General features: G+C 47.7%; 1 protein-coding gene across 2 annotated transcripts; it reads right to left on the bottom strand.

The window, feature by feature from the left end:
- Positions 1 to 425: 425 nt before the first annotated feature.
- On the bottom strand, positions 426 to 8732 carry LOC108941007 (transmembrane 6 superfamily member 1-like). Of its 2 annotated transcripts, none has more exons than XM_018763439.2 (10): positions 8453 to 8732; positions 8174 to 8277; positions 6646 to 6743; positions 6024 to 6127; positions 5281 to 5363; positions 5027 to 5145; positions 4212 to 4316; positions 3452 to 3544; positions 2979 to 3098; positions 426 to 1037 (listed from the first exon to the last, which is right to left on the bottom strand). In XM_018763439.2, the coding sequence occupies exons 1-10, from the start codon at positions 8542 to 8544 to the stop codon at positions 846 to 848; spliced, it is 1110 nt and encodes a 369-aa protein (XP_018618955.1). In that variant the 5' UTR covers positions 8545 to 8732; the 3' UTR covers positions 426 to 845. The 2 variants fall into 2 exon arrangements, with proteins under 2 accessions (XP_018618955.1, XP_018618956.1); XM_018763440.2 differs by having other exon boundaries at positions 8486 to 8732.
- Between the last annotated feature and the right edge of the window lie 6993 nt (positions 8733 to 15725).

The following is a 15725-nucleotide window of genomic DNA, read 5'->3' as shown; positions in this document are numbered from 1 at the left end:
TTTAATACTTTAAAAAAAAAAAATGATGAGAGGGTATCGGGATTTGTCTATCCTGTGTTTTATGCACCTACTCGAACGACGAACCTCGGTGCAGCAAGTGGTAGGGAACAAACCAGATTTGCTTGAGTCACGTGTCTGTGTCTCTTTCTCTTAATGTAATGCATAAATTGTACTTTTGCTGAGATGTACATCACTTTGGACAAAAGCGTCTGCTAAATGAATAAATGTAAATGTAATAGATATTTTACATTTTCGAGCTTCATATTACCTTTTAAAATGCTTTTGCAGAATAGGTACATTTACTGAAAATGTAATGCAAAGAATGAAAAAAATTCGCATGTTTCCAAAAAATGTTTCTCAGTGTATAAATATATACATTTGTGTACAGTCAAAAACCATTTTAAAAGATTTTCAGTATTTGTATGATCCATATCATTTTAAAGTTTGGGCTCAAGAAACAAATTCTCAGAGTAACTAATCTACTTTAAACTACTCTTTTGCACAATTCAGGGTGAAAGCAGCATACTAAAAGCACAATATAATGTATCGTCATATGGATTTCAAAGGCCATGCTTGTTACAACATACAGCTATGCTGAGATTTCCTACCTATGTAAACAATAAAAAGCCTGAGAGGGAATATGAATTCAAATTCAATTAGTACACAATTAGTCTTGAAGAAAGGCAAGCACTAAAGAAGATACAATATAAAAACATATCTCCAGAAACACAAAGTAAGATGTCACAGTTCCTTTAAGTCCAAAGGAATGTTTAATATTTGGAGAGGATGTTTCCAGAACAGTCGATCCAGCCCTGGAGCCTGGATTGTGAAGCATAAGGTTGTCCTCACTCAGTCTTTTTGTCGTGGCTGAGTTTGAAGAAGAAGGCCGGGTTGCTAACACAGCGGTAGGTAAGGATCTGGGGCACCAGCCCATACAGGGCATTGACCATGAGCACCAGGGTCTTGTTGTCTTCCGGAGCTCTGTAGGCGAAGGGTGTCCTCGTGTGAAAGGAAGCACCCAGGTGAGAAAACTGTGCCTATGGAAAAAAAACACTTGTTTGGATTTGTCCGCAGGGAACACAGCTTGTGATCTCCAGTCTACAAACATCTAGTATGAACTATGTCTGCATGGAGCGTAAAACAGCATCCCAGCATTAGACCCGCAATGGATACAGAAAACTAGATGAAAATGCACAAATCGTGGGCGTATTAACACAAATGAGACCAGAGGCCTGTTGGAAAAACGTAAATGCAAAAGTCACTTACACCATCACTAAGTCACCATCACACACACACACACACACATCTTCCGAACCGCTTGTCCCATACGGGGTCGCGGGGAACCGGAGCCTACCCGGTAACATAAGGTGTACGGCCAGAGGGGGAGGGGACACACCCAGGACGGGACGCCAGTCTGCCACAAGGCACCCCAAGCAGGACTCGAACCCCAGACCCACCAGAGAGCAGGACCCGGTCCAACCCACTGCGCTACCGCGCCCCCCTAAGTCACCATCAATAAATGCTTAATAATACAGCTTTCTCATGAGATATTTATGGGTTGACTTTACTGAAAATTTATTTTTAGATTTATTTTCCTGATGCTTTTTCCCAAAGCAACATATAGTGGCTTACATATTTCCAGAGGTCTTCACTGGCTAACACTGATAAATAAATACTCTGCAAGATTTTTTATTTTAATATTTCCATATCAGTTTAAATGTACGGTGATCCTCCACTTATCACTGACACAAGCAGTAAACACTACTGAGAGGAGCTGAATTAATTTAATTCCACATTCCTATTTTCTTTAGGTACATTTTACAGGTCACATTCAGTGACAGAAAGAACCTTTTTTAAACAGATAAGCAAGAAAAGGCTAACAAAAACAAACTGCGTGATGTTTGCATCTTTGAAAATCTGTAGCTCGACCACTGGTAACATGAGGAGCTAAAGCAATGTGGCAGTCACCTGAAATCTTAAATGTGACTTCTGGCTGCATGTCACTCACATCACACTTGAATACGTTTGTCTCTCTGCAGTTGCCCATTATAACCTTTGTCACCATGCATTGTTCGTAGCACGTGGAACTATTGTAGAAGACAAATGGGGTTGCTGCATAGCAACCCACCCAACTGGAAACCTAACGGTGTGCTGCCCTTATTTATAGCCGGACCAGCTGACTCGTACAGAATGCCGTCACTGCGACATGTGCAAAGGCTGCTCCGCTGTCTGCCCCCTGTAGTGACTTCTAATTTAGCCAAGGTCAAAAATAGTGGGTGTGCCCTTCATCTGAGATACAGGGAGAGAAAAATCCGAGAGGCAGCAACATCAAACGTGCGCTGGAGTCAGACTCCAGTAAACATTGTTTTTTTAAATATGATTTTCATTGATAACCATCATATTTATGTCTTTTTTCAAGGACAGCAGCACCAAATTACAGACTTTAAATGTGATAAACGCAGGAAGCGATCTCAGAAGTCTCACATAATGGCCACTTAAAAGAGTGGAGCACAGATGTAATTTATGCCTCAGTTGCTCTGCGGACCCTGGCTATAAAAGGGCAATCTACCAGGCCTTTGTCAGTGACTGCTGCATGGCCTTCTGTATGGCCTCTGACATGTTGGTCTGGAACACGGATTTCACTTCAAATGACACACAGCACCTTCTCCTTCAGATGCCCCCCCCCAATAGCCGAGTAAAACAGACTCATTCAGCATTTGTTTTTGCTGGACTAGAAAAATAACCTTTGTTATCCTGTCACAGAATACGGATAGACACTACACACAAAGGTGTTCTACAGAAACCTCAGCCTACTCTGTTTTTCACAGAGCTTGTGCAGCACTCTGTCCGGGGCGTTTTCAGTTCCACTTACTAGAAGATCACTTAGGAAAATGACAGAGAAACCACAGGTACATGTCACAATGGCAATGAAAAGCGAAAGCCAGGTGACGGCTGGAGGGATATCCGTCTCTACTCACCTGTGCCACTGCTCCGGAGTGTACAAGGGCCAGGTCAGGCATCCATTCACAGCCCGGAACAACCAGGCCATAAAGCGTTACCACGTAGTATGGAACCGAGTAAAACATATTAACTAGCATCTGCATCCACAGGACGAAAAACACATCAAGGTAAGTTACTTTCACAGCATCCAGTCACATTCAGCAGTTTTCTGCACCCAGTTATTATCCCTTAAAAATGAAATGAGACTGACATCTATATAATGGAGTAACCCACTGTAAGTAGTGTATCTAGCAGTGTAAGTCACCTTGGTGAATAAGGTGTGTGGGCTGATAACACTACATAGAGTTCATTGGAAGTCGCTTTGGAGAAAAGTGTCTGCTAAGTGAATAAATGTAAATGTACATCTCAACACAGCAACATACAGAGTACAGAGGTACTGATCACAGTTGTAGGTGTCACTTTAGAACATATGCTTTGGCCATGCCCTCACCTGAATTTTCGGGTAGGCTGATGGATCCCTTAGGTATGGCTCATAATGCTGCAGGTACTCTCGGCACCACTGGTTGGGGCAGTCCAGCGCAACCTGAGACAGGGAACAGCAGTGAGCGAGTGCGCCTCCTCTGGCACTTGGCAGAAAGGCAACGTAATGAGACGCGCTAATTGCACAGTGGCTTTTCCGACCTCAACTCATTTGTAGTCTGTCTCATCTGTCACAGCCTGGGATTGCTCTGAGGGCCGCTGGGGTCTGCTTGGGTCTCACAAACAGCAGGTGGGCTGCATTGAGCACTTTGCACCGAGCTAAACCTGTTTCACCCGGGTTGTCTCTATTATCTAGGTCTCTGGTGCCGTGAAATGTCTGTCATCCTCTAGCTTAAGCGGCTATAGCTTATCATCTGACCAAAATAGCAAAACTGCCTGTGGACACAATGCCAGGCAGAGTGTAGGTCAGACCTGTCCTTCTCTCTTACAGCGCTTACAGGCCTATCATATGAATTTACTTCCTTTTTTATTTCCTGCTGCTTGCACAATGTTTTAGCTCTATCCAGAGACAGCTCAGACCCTGTAGAAAGCACCTGGAACACTGAGGAGTAGTTCCTATGGATGCTACAGGGTGTTAAGACACATTCATCAGCAGTAGTCCTGGAAATAAGTATATTACTACTGGTTACTTTTATGCAGTTTCTTCAGCAGTATAATAAACTCATTCAGACTGTAGAGAGCTTCCTTACTGTACTTTAGCAATCGCTTACCAAACCTCTGAAGATGCAAAAAGCAGTAGCGGGGATGAGGTAAATAGCAAAGAGAAAGTCCAGAGGTCTTTGTACCAGACTTTTCCTGTGGGCTTCCTGGATGCCCTGTGCACACAATAAATGTATGTGTTAAAGAAATATTTTTGCTGTTTTTTTCACCGTTGAATCATAGCGCCAGTTAAAAATATGATACTTGTAGGTGACAAACTAGACAGAAGAGTGAAGGCAAAATAACCCACAAGTGATTCACATCTCTGGGAAGTGCTGCAGATGAGCTGGGAAGACATGCAGCAGGGAGGGGTTTCCAGGGTGCTTTCCTGCTCAAACTTGTTAATCGAATGCCGCAAAATAGTTTCCAGCAAGCGTACTCAGGCTTTTGACAGGTACTCTACATCACAAACAATTACTGTCACAGGAGTCAGACTGAAGTTAATTCATTCAACCTTATTCCATACTCAAATGTGTGAACCATGTAACAGCCCCACAGTACCTTTTCATTTATATTATTTTTGCTTCACATCCATTTCCTCAATGGTTGTGTGTGCAGCGACAATTCACTGACAACAGTAGCTGGGTGAAGTTTTTCCACATAAAAATATTTTCCTTGAAACAAAAGTCTCACAAGGAAAATACTATTTTTAACATCCTATTTCCATATTAAAGAAACATTGTAGGCCATGTTTTTCCCAAGGTAGCTGTAAACTGCAACTAAACTGCATGCAACTAAAAATAAAGGAGACCTTTATCAGTCCATCAAAGGACACCAGAAGGCTCTCCTGCCCTGATCGGTGCCTACGTCACAGTGAGGCCCTCACCGCAGGCGACACCTCCCGCGTGGATGGCTGACTGAAGACACGAAAGCAGGTCCACACGGACACAGCGACATACAGCAAGTGTCCAATGAATGTGGGGCTCAGCTGCGTCCCGTATTTTCCTGTGGGGAGACCACATGCTTGGCTTGGCTCAAGCTACAGAAAACAGTGGTCAATAAGTGGTCTATAATTAGTATAACAGTAATGAAAACAGTGAGTGGTGGGACACTGGTTTATATTCATGTGTTTTTTCTTACCGACAACATTCCCAGGAATGTAGACTATCACACGCATAAGTAAGGATCCAACCCAGTAAAGTCCAATTGCTCTGTAACTCTCCCTTCCAAGAAATAATAATGATGTTTAATAAAATTGCCTTCACTATGCTATTTGTCATTTTAAGCATCATTATATTACAAGCATAATAATGCATTCAAGTATTTTACAAATGGGAAATATTTCAACACTTCCAGTCTAATGTGTACTTTAAATGTTTTATGCTCATACTCATAATACTTGTACTAGTTTTGCCTAAAAGGGGTGGCTATATGAGCATTTTTATACCTCTACTGCTGATTGCTGAGTCCAGACTATTTCAGACTCAAGCAGAGATAAGCTGTTCAAACTTCGCGCAATTTTATCAAGGTAGAGCACATGCATAGCTCCACATAATGAGGCAGATTAACATACAAGTATGGCCTATAAATAGGATGCCAGTACTTTATATAGCATCTACTCCAGTCCATCTGTGCAAAACCAAATATATCACACTCAAAGACAATGGGTGGTATTCTGGTAAGGCAAAAGCCCAATTTGCAGACTGGTGTTCAAAAATCTGTAACACCACCGAATGTCTGTGTCCATTAAAAGTCAATTATTTTGAGTAAGGGAAATACTATACCAAAACTCGTATTGTTTTAATTAAAAAGGAAAATTTCAAAAGTGGCTGAATTGAATTTGATTAACGTTTTCTAATTATTAAGAAAATAGAGGCACATACCCCCAGGTGATTGCTGCAACCATCAGCAAATACATCAGATAGTGCGTGCAGCCGTCCCAATAGGAAATCATGTGTCCATGGGCCGTGTTAATGTACGGATCTGCCTGGAATACATTGAGAACCACTGCAGTATACCTTGTGTTTTTAATAATAGTAGGTATGCTTATTAATACAACAACAACAGCAGTTCAGCTAGGGCTTTGGTTTCAACAAACAGCAATCAATGGTGTTATTTACACAGCTCTTCAGGAACCACTTGGCTCTTTTGAGCAAACTGGAGCAAAGCAATGACTATATGACACAAAAAGCGGCTCCTACTCCAGATTTCTATAACTTGCACCACGACTGTCCTGGCTAACAAAACAAGTATGAAGGAAAAATATAAGAAAAAAACTAAAAGATAAAATGGGGATTACACCCTGTAACAGTCTGGGTGAACATAATAAAGTCTTTACTGCATTAATATGATTAGACTTTTATATGTTCAACTATGTTTAAGTATATATATAACAATTATAAAAAAACTGCAGAAATAACAATTAAAGTTGAAAAGGGAAATGCAGACATGTGCAAATAAACATAAAACCTTAAAACTCCTTTCAGGGTTAAAATCCTTGCTTACCTGTTTTACGTAAAAGGTCATGAATCCATCTATAATGCCATCCTGTTCAAGTCCTATTATCAAGTTCACTACACTTAAGAAGGCATACACTGCAAAAACTGTGAAAGAGAGAGAGTGCAAGAAATTCACAAATTCTGTTCCATCACTTTGTTGGTTATTAATATCAGCAGAGAGAAACACACATACACAAGCTGCTATCCGACTGCAGCCTTCTGCAACGTTACAAATGCAGCAACCTACAGAAAGTGTACAACCCTGCTAGAAAACTATTAGAAAATCTGTCCTGCTGTTATTATTTATTGCTGTTTGTTGGTATCCTCTTGGTCTTCACACACACACACTTTCTGAACCGCTTGTCCCATACGGGGTCGCGGGGAGCCGGAGCCTACCCGGCAACTCAGGGCGTAAGGGACACACCCAGGACAGGACGCCAGTCTGCTGCAAGGCATCCCAAGCAGGACTCGAACCCCAGACCCACTGGAGAGAAGGACTCGGTCCAACCCACTGCGCCACCACGCCCCCCTACCGCTTGGTCTTCAATCAGTTCCATTTGCTTCTGTTGGTAATGTAGCAGTTTTTCCAAATAAATTTTCAAGATGTAACAGTCTCTGTTGGTTAGCTAATGGACCACATACCATTGGCAGCTTTCACCAGTATAGTATTGGGTCAAGTTTAGTTTGCGGATAACTGAAAGTCATACACCTGTATCAAGTTAAACCCACCCACCCACTCTCTGAATCGCTTGTCCTGTATGGGGTCGCGAGAAGCCGGAAACACAGGGCATAAGGTCGGAGGGGGAGGGGACACAACCAGGATGGGACACCAGTCCATCACAAGGTACCCCACGCGGGACTCGAACCGCAGACCCAGCAGAGAGCAGGACCCGGTCCAGCCCACTGTGCCACCATGCCCCCCTTCAAGCTAAACCAAAGACATCAATTCTTTTTTAAAAAAAAATTCTCTACAGTATACTTCAGAAATAATAAACCATCCATCCAAAGCAGAGGAAACCAACACTCAATGGTCCAACGGTATTTGTAGCAGAGCTGTTTGCAGAAAATCACATGTAAGTGTTAAGACTTTTGATGTATTTTGGTCTTACACAGTTTCCCACTTAGTGCGGTGGTGCAGTGGGTTGGACCGGGTCCTGCTCTCCAGTGGGTCTGGGGTTTGAGTCCCGCTTGGGGTGCCTTGCGGCGGACTGGCGTCCCGTCCTGGGTGTGTCCCCTCCCCCTCCAGCCTTACGCCCTGAGTTGCTGGGTTAGGCTCCGGTTCCCCATGACCCCGTATGGGACAAGCGGTTCAGAAAGTGTGTGTGGTTTCCCACTTACACACACACAATGTTCCCCACTTCACCAGAGCACGGTAGACTACCGGGTAGTACAGGACAGTACTCCGGGATGTTTTCTGTTTTACTCCTCAGGAGCCACACGGTTATACATGGCATGCCGTTCTTCTTCTCGAGAATTTGCACACGCAGTTTGCAGCACTCACTGATAAAAAGAAGAGCAATTCTACAAGTTCTCACCGTAAAAAAGCGGGTCTTTAGGCGCCTTCTTCTGCACGAACATCCGCGAGAGTAAGACGGCGAGAAGTAAGAGTAACGTCGCCGCGCCGAGAATCGCCTCAGGGCTGCGAAAAGAAAGCGGTCTTAGAGTTGGAGCAGCAGTCACACTCGAACAGCGCATTCCGCCGCCACAGTACCTTTGCTTTGGCGCGTCGTCAGCTACTTGTAAAGAGTTCTGCGTGTTTGCTAGTGACTGTGACCACGGCCCGGGGTTACCTGTCAGTGCTGTGCGCTACGAACCTGCCCGTGTAGATGACCAGGTTAGACACGTACGACAGCGGTATGGACAGCAGAGAGAGCACGAAGACCCCGGTTCCCGCGGACACGTTCATCGCCCCGTGTGCGACCGCGCGGCAGCGTCTGCTTCTCTCTCTCTCTCTCTCTCGCTCTCACTCACTCAGGCATCGCCTGGATAGTGGATTCGCAGCGGCGCGCGCTCTAGTACGGGCACCCGGGCGCTGTTGTGGCGGGGAGGGGTTTCCAGCGACAAGGACCGAGCACGGCGTCCTTGCCTTCCTTACCGCGGTGCATTACTTTGCAAAGTGTCCATCAGTGTACAGTACATTTCATAACGTACATCAACCTACGTGCCTTAGCGCACAGTACCCTGAATTACGCAATGCCAATCCATTAGATAAATTACATACGATGGATGTGGCATAATCATGATCATCATGGTGGGGGGGGTTTGCGGTGTTGCAGCAGGCTTGGCTGGGTCCTGATCCCTGGTGGGTCTAGGGCTCGAGTCCTGATTGGGGTGCCCTGTGATGGACTGGCATCCTGCCCTGGGCGTGCTACCCCCAGCTCAGCGTCCCGCGCTGCTGGGCCAGGCCCCGGCCTGCCACGACCCCGCCTAGCATGAGCGATTTCAGACAATGTGTGTGTGTGTGATGTGACATAATGGAGTTGCATTCCTTACCGTAGTGCAGTAACAGGCAAAACAAGACTACAGCAGGTAATCATAAAAACAATACTGACGCACACACTATAGGTTTTATATTATATGTGATTTTCAGCTTTAACCCAAACCACTTTTCTGGCATCATAAACTTTCTCCTAAATTATTTGTAATTCAGGGGGTGCAGTGGTGCAGTGGGTTGGACCGGGTCCTGCTCTCCGGTGGGTCTGGGGTTCGAGTCCTGCGTGGGGTGCCTTGCGGCGGACTGGCATCCCGTCCTGGGTGTGTCCCCTCCCCTTCTGGCCTTGCGCCCTGAGTTGCCGGGTAGGCTCCGGTTCCCCATGACCCCGTATGGGACAAGCGGTTCTGAAAATGTATGTATGTGTGTGTGTGTGGGTGTGTGTGTATTTGTAACTCACACACACTGTCTGAAACTGCTTTTCCTAAGCAGGGTCACAGTGAACCGGAGCCTGGCACAAGGCTGGAGGGGAGGGCACACACCTCGGACGGGACGCCAGTCCATCACAAGGCACTCCAAGCAGGACTCGAACTCCAGACGCACCAGAGAGCAGGCCCTGGCCAAACCTACTGAGTCACCACACCCCCCCCATTATTTGTAACTATGTTCACTAAAAGTACTGTCGATGACTTTTTGTTACATAGAATTTGTTTCTTAGCTGATGAATGTTTTATTTTCTCATATGTGCCAAATGTACATCTGATGAAGATGTGTACTGTGCACCTGAGAAGAAAGCGGGTTTCATGCCAAGACCCTGCTAAGCATCAAGAGTTCTGACTCCAACTCACAGCTGACCTATGGGAATGGAGATGTAGTTTGGTCATGCAGGAGCTGTACCTGCCACAGGGTGATCCTCACTGTACATGACACTGGCAATGTTATATTGAGCCAAACTAATCTCATGAATTTTATCAAACCAACCAACCAATGCCTACAACTGCTTGTCCCAAGCGGGGTCACGGCAAGCCGGAGCCTACTGGGCAACACAGGCGCCGAAGGGGGAGGGGACACACCCCTGACAGGACACCAGTCTGCCGCAAGGTTCCCCAAGCAGGGCTCGAACCCCAGCCCTGCCGCACAGTGGGCACTGGCCACACCCGCCGCACCACCACACTCCCCACTCTATTAAACCATAATGGCGGCACAAATTATATGTATTAAATTAACCTTAGAAAATGCATGGATAACCTGCGATTAACTGGCATTCTGCCCCCCCCCCCCCCCCCCTGCACATAGTGATTCTGGAATAGGCTCCTGACCACTGCAATCATAACCAGGAGAAGCAGTTAATGAAAGTGAGCGAATGAGTGAATGAAATACCTGACTCAGTACCCTGACCAATTGTCAGGGAACTCAGACCAGAGACCGAGGATGAGGTTGTGGACCCAATCGTGGGGATGTTTATTTTCTAAAATAAACAAGGGAACAAGTGAAAGTCAAGGTCAGGAGCAGGCGGGGGTCTTCCAAGGTGCAGACGTCATTCAGGGAACGAGACAGGAATCAAAATCCGTTGAGTGGGGCAGGAGGTCGAGAACAAGGTACAACAAGGGCAAAGGGACAATGAAGGACAGGAAGAAGGTGGTAAGAAGCTAGTGTGCAGGATCACAGGCAAGAGCAGTGAGAATTTAGAAGGATGTCCCGAGCAGGCACCCAGCATCTCTCCTCTGGGCCATACCCCTCCCAATCCACCAGGTACTGCATGCCCTTGCGGCAGTGTCTAGAATCCAGGAGTGTCTTCACCGACTAGGCCGGGGCCCCATCTACCTGAACCGGTGGGTGAAGTGTGACGTCCCTAGGTCCCTGGAGCCGGAAAGTCCTGTATGGCTTGAGTCAAGACACATGGAACAAGGGACATACTTGCAGGTGCAGTGGCAGCTGGAGGCAGTACATTACCGGGTTAATCTGACAAAGGATCCGGTAAGGCTTTATGTAGTGTGGGCTGAGCTTCTTCGAAGGAAGCCGCAACCAAAGGTCCCTGGTGGAAAGCCAGACCCACTGCCCTGGATGGAAGGAGAGTCGGTGGTGATGATCTGCCTGTTGTCTATACCTGTGGGAACTGCGTTGGAGATGGTCCTTAACTGTATGCCATGTCTCCTTGCTGCTCCAGTACCACGCATCCCCTTTTTCCCACGTCATCAGATCCTGGATGCCATGGGAAAAAGGGGGGTTGGTAACCATATATACACTGAAAAGGAGAAATACCCGTGGAGGAGTGAGACCGGGAGTTGTGGGCGTACTCTGCCCATAGCAAAAACTGGGCCCCACTGCTGCTGCTTCTGGCCGCAGTAGCTACACAGAAACTGACCAGTGTCTTAGTGTAGTCTCTCCACCTGACTGTTCGCCTGCGGGTGGTAACCAGAGGTCAGGCTCACTGACACCCCTAGCCTGCGCCAGAATGCCTTCCACACTCTTGATGTGAACTGTGGGTCTCTGTCTGACATGATGTCCTTCAGGAAACCAAAGAGGCAGAAGACGTGCTGGAAGAGAGCCTCTGCGGTCTCCAGGGCCGTGGGAAGCTGAGGAAGGGGAATCAGGCGGTACCTGCGCACAGGCAGGAGCATGGGATCCGGGTGGCAGAGAATCACTACTGTCGTAAACCTCTCCTTCAGGGTTTTGAATGCCTCTACTGCCTCCCTGGTCCACCTCGCGGCACGCCTGGAGGAACCGGTCTACGATGATCAGGACCACGGTGTTACCGTCGGACGGGGGAAGGTCTACCAGGAAGTCTATTGCCATGTGGGACTGGGGGCGCTGAGGCCGGCAGTGGCTCTAGCAATCCTGTGGGCTTCTGATTTGGTGTTTGAGCCTGCGTGCAGGTGTCACAGGCCTCCACATATTCCTGGACATTGTCACGGATGGAAGACCACCAGAATCACCCTTGCAGGAGGGTGAGCGTTCGGCGGTGACCTGAGTGCCCGGCAGCCAGTGAGTCATGTGCCCACTTGAGGAAGGTAGGCCCCATGTTGACCGGAGCATACTCCTTATCTTCCGGCTTCTCTGCGGGTCTGGCATTGTTTTCTTGTGCTGACTGGAGTTCCTGCAAGAACTGCCACCACACTGGAGTGACCACACATCATTCAGGTAAGATAGGCTCTGCGGCTTCTGGGCCAGGGTCCTTACCGTACACGCGGGAAAGGGTGTCGGCCTTGCCGTTTTTCGTACCCAGTCTGTAGGACATGGTGAACTGGAACCGTGTGAAGAGCAATGCCCATCATGCTTGACCGGGTTCACACATCGGGCTGTCTGCAAGTACTCAAGGTTGTGATGATCTGTGAGTACCAGGAACGGATGCACGACCCCCAATAGCCAGTGCCTCCATTCCTCGAGTGCCATCTGAATTGCCAACCCAATGTCATCATTGTGTTCTACGGGGGGTAGTTTCCGCAAAAAAATACACACAAGGGTGCAATTTCAGGGGGTTACCCTGTTGTTGGGAAAGGACCGCTCCGACACCTACCTCCGAGGCGTCAGCTTCCACCACAGACGGGAGCATGGGATCCGGGTGGCAGAGAATCACTACTGTTGTAAATCTCTCCTTCAGGGTTTTGAATGCCTCTACTGCCTCCCTGGTCCACCTGAAGTGGGTTCCCTTCCCCCACAGAAAGGCTGCCAGAGGTGCCGCCTCTGTGCTGAAACCCCAGATGAACCGCCAATCGAAATTAGCAAAACCCAGAAATCTTTGTGAAGACTTCATTGAGATGGGTCGGGGCCACTCCAGCACTGCTTGGGCCTTTTTCGAGTCGATAGCTACCTTGTCTGCATTCAATAGAAAGCCGAGGAAAGAGACCTAGGATTGGTGGAATAAGCACTCTTCTCCCTTCATGTAAAGATGATTAGCAAGTAACCTTTGCAAGATCTGTCGTACTTTCTGGACATGCTGTTTCATAGTGCGGGAATAGTATCATCCAGATACACTAGGACCCCTTGGTTTATCATATCCCCCAGCACATAGTTGACAAATTCCTGGAATATAGAAGATGCACTGGACAAACTGAACGGCATCACCGTGTATTCATAATGACCCAGGGAGGTGCTGAACGCAGTCTTCCACTCGTTGCCCTCACAAATTCGAATAAGGTTATAGGCACTGCACAGATCCAGTTTGGTAAACACCCAAGCTCTATGTATCTGCTCTACAGTGGCCATGATGAGGGGGCAAGGGGTGTGGATATTATACAGTGATCGTGTTGAGACCTCAGTAGTCTCTACAAGGATGGAGTCTTCCTTCTCCACAAAAAAGAACCCCACCAAGGCCGGTGATGTCGAGAGCTTAATAATCCCGGACGTCAATGCCTCTTTCATGTACTCCTGCATGGATTTTTGTTCGGGTATTGATAACAGGTACACGCATCCCCGAGGGGGGGAGGCGCCCGGCAGGAGATCTATAGCACAATCCCAGGGCCAATGAGGGGGTAGAGCAGATGCCCTGCTCTTACTAAAAACTTTGGTGAGGTCCTGGTACTCTTTCGGAATCTGGAGAATAAGCGCGGTGTGGGGCTTTCTACGGAGGTGGCCCGACACGGAAGGGACAGGTATGTCTTCGCACAGCGCAGCCCCCATGCGACAAGGTCACCGGTACTCCAAGAAAAGACTGAGTCATGTTTGACCAGCCAGGTAAACCCCAGGATTATGGGCATATCGGGTGACTTAATCAAGTAAAAGATGAGCTCCTTCTTGTGGCACACCCCCACTTGTACATGTAGGGGTTCCGTTTGTGAATCCACTATTCACTAGATTCCCTCCCCGGGACACCCTGATTGGCACAGTCAGCTGGTTCTTGGGGTGACTATGACTCACCTGTGGTACTAGGTGAAGGTCTGGAGAGGGTGGTCGGACAGCGCAGTCTGCTCGACTGAAACCGGAACATCCACTAGTGAAGTCCCTCTGCTCCTCAAGCTATCGCTGCTCCTCATCCGGAGTCAGGAGCCCTTGTCCCAGGGGCAGGGGGTTTGGAGTCTCTGGAACTGTGGCCACTGATGAGGACAGCCAAGGACGGGGCATCCATTTCCAGGCTAGGTTGTCGATTGTGACCATGGCCTCAATGAAGTGGTCTAAAGACCAGTCCCCCTCCCCCCAGTAGGCCAGCTCTGCCTGAACCCTTAGGTGCAGGCCATTCCAGAAGCTTGCCAATAGGGCGGTGAAGTTCCAGCCCCTCTGCTCTGCTCAAGACCGGAACTCCAGAGAATATGCTGCCACCGTACGATCACGCAACACGGACCAAGAGAGAGTGGTCAAACATTGCTTCGACTTGTTTACAGAAGCTCTCGTATGTGGTGGGCGCTCACTTTCTTCGGACAGCAGTGGTCCAAACAAGCGTGGATCCAGTCAGTAATCCGATTAGGTAGGTGATTTTACTGTTATTAGTTCAGTACACGTGAGGCAGGCTGGAGAACACAAGTTCACACTGGAGCAGAAACACCTGGCATTTGTCAGGCAACCCATTATACCTCTCAGGGGTGGCCAGCTGGGAGTCCGTCGCAGGTACGTATGCGACGTCTTCTGATGACGTCTGGGTCAGGGCCGGTGGTGCTCTCAGTGGGCATGATGGCGGATTCAGCCAACTCAGCAACTCGTCACAGCTGGAATATCTACACCAGTCCCTGGAGGGTCTCCGAAATCTGGCACAGGGTCTGGTCATGGGCTCTGAGGCGCACCCCCTGTGAGGACACTGTAGCTCGCAGGCATTCAATCTCCGTTGGGTCTATCGGTAGGTGGAACCTTTTGTCGGGGAACTCAGACCAGAGACCGAGAATGAGGTTGTGGACCCAATTGCGGGATGCTTATTTTCTAGAATGAACAAGAGAACAAGCCAAAATTGAGGTCAAGAACAGGCTAGGGTCTTCCAAGTTGCAGACGTCATTCAGGGGATGAGACAAATCAAAATCCGTTGAGTGAGGCAGGAGGTCGGGAACTGGGAATCTCGAGAACAAGGAACAACAAGGGCAAAGGGACAATGAAAGACGGGAAGAAGGAGGTAAGAGGCTAGTGTGCAGGATCACAGGCAAGAGCAGTGAGAATCTACAAGGTTTAGAGAGTCGGCCTGTCTCCTTTTATGTCCACTGCTTTCATGAGGTGCAGGTGCAGATGATTGATATGATGGCGTGGGTGTGACACTAATATGTCACTTTGGAAAACTGTAAGCTGGAATTATTAATAAAATGGAGCTGTTACAAACTTGTGGAGTAGCGTTAACCTAATGCTAATTTATAATACATTTGTATGGTTCTGGTGTGGTGATATGTTTAAATTGTCAGCTAGTTATGTAACAATGGGGGGCCCAGTGGTGCAGTGGGTTGGACCGGGTCCTGCTCTCCGCTGGGTCTGGGGTTCGAGTCCCGCTTGGGGTGCCTTGCAATGGACTGGTGTCCTGCCCTGGGTGCATCCCTGCCCCCATCCAGCCTTGCGCCCTGTGTTGTCGGGTTAGGTTCCGGCTCCCCGTGACCCTGAATAGGTCGAGCGGTTCAGACGGTGTGTGTGTGTGTGTATGTAACACTGCTGTAATTTTAATGACCCACCTAGAATAGCATGAAGTGTTCTTTAACACTGTATACTTATTTCTAAATATTTAAGAATTTCTCTAGATATTTTTTTGCTTT

The sequence above is a fragment of the Scleropages formosus genome, chromosome 11, assembly GCF_900964775.1.
Source record: "Scleropages formosus chromosome 11, fSclFor1.1, whole genome shotgun sequence".
NCBI classification, from domain to species: Eukaryota; Metazoa; Chordata; class Actinopteri; order Osteoglossiformes; family Osteoglossidae; genus Scleropages; species Scleropages formosus.
This window is presented reverse-complemented; position numbering and strand designations above follow the sequence as displayed.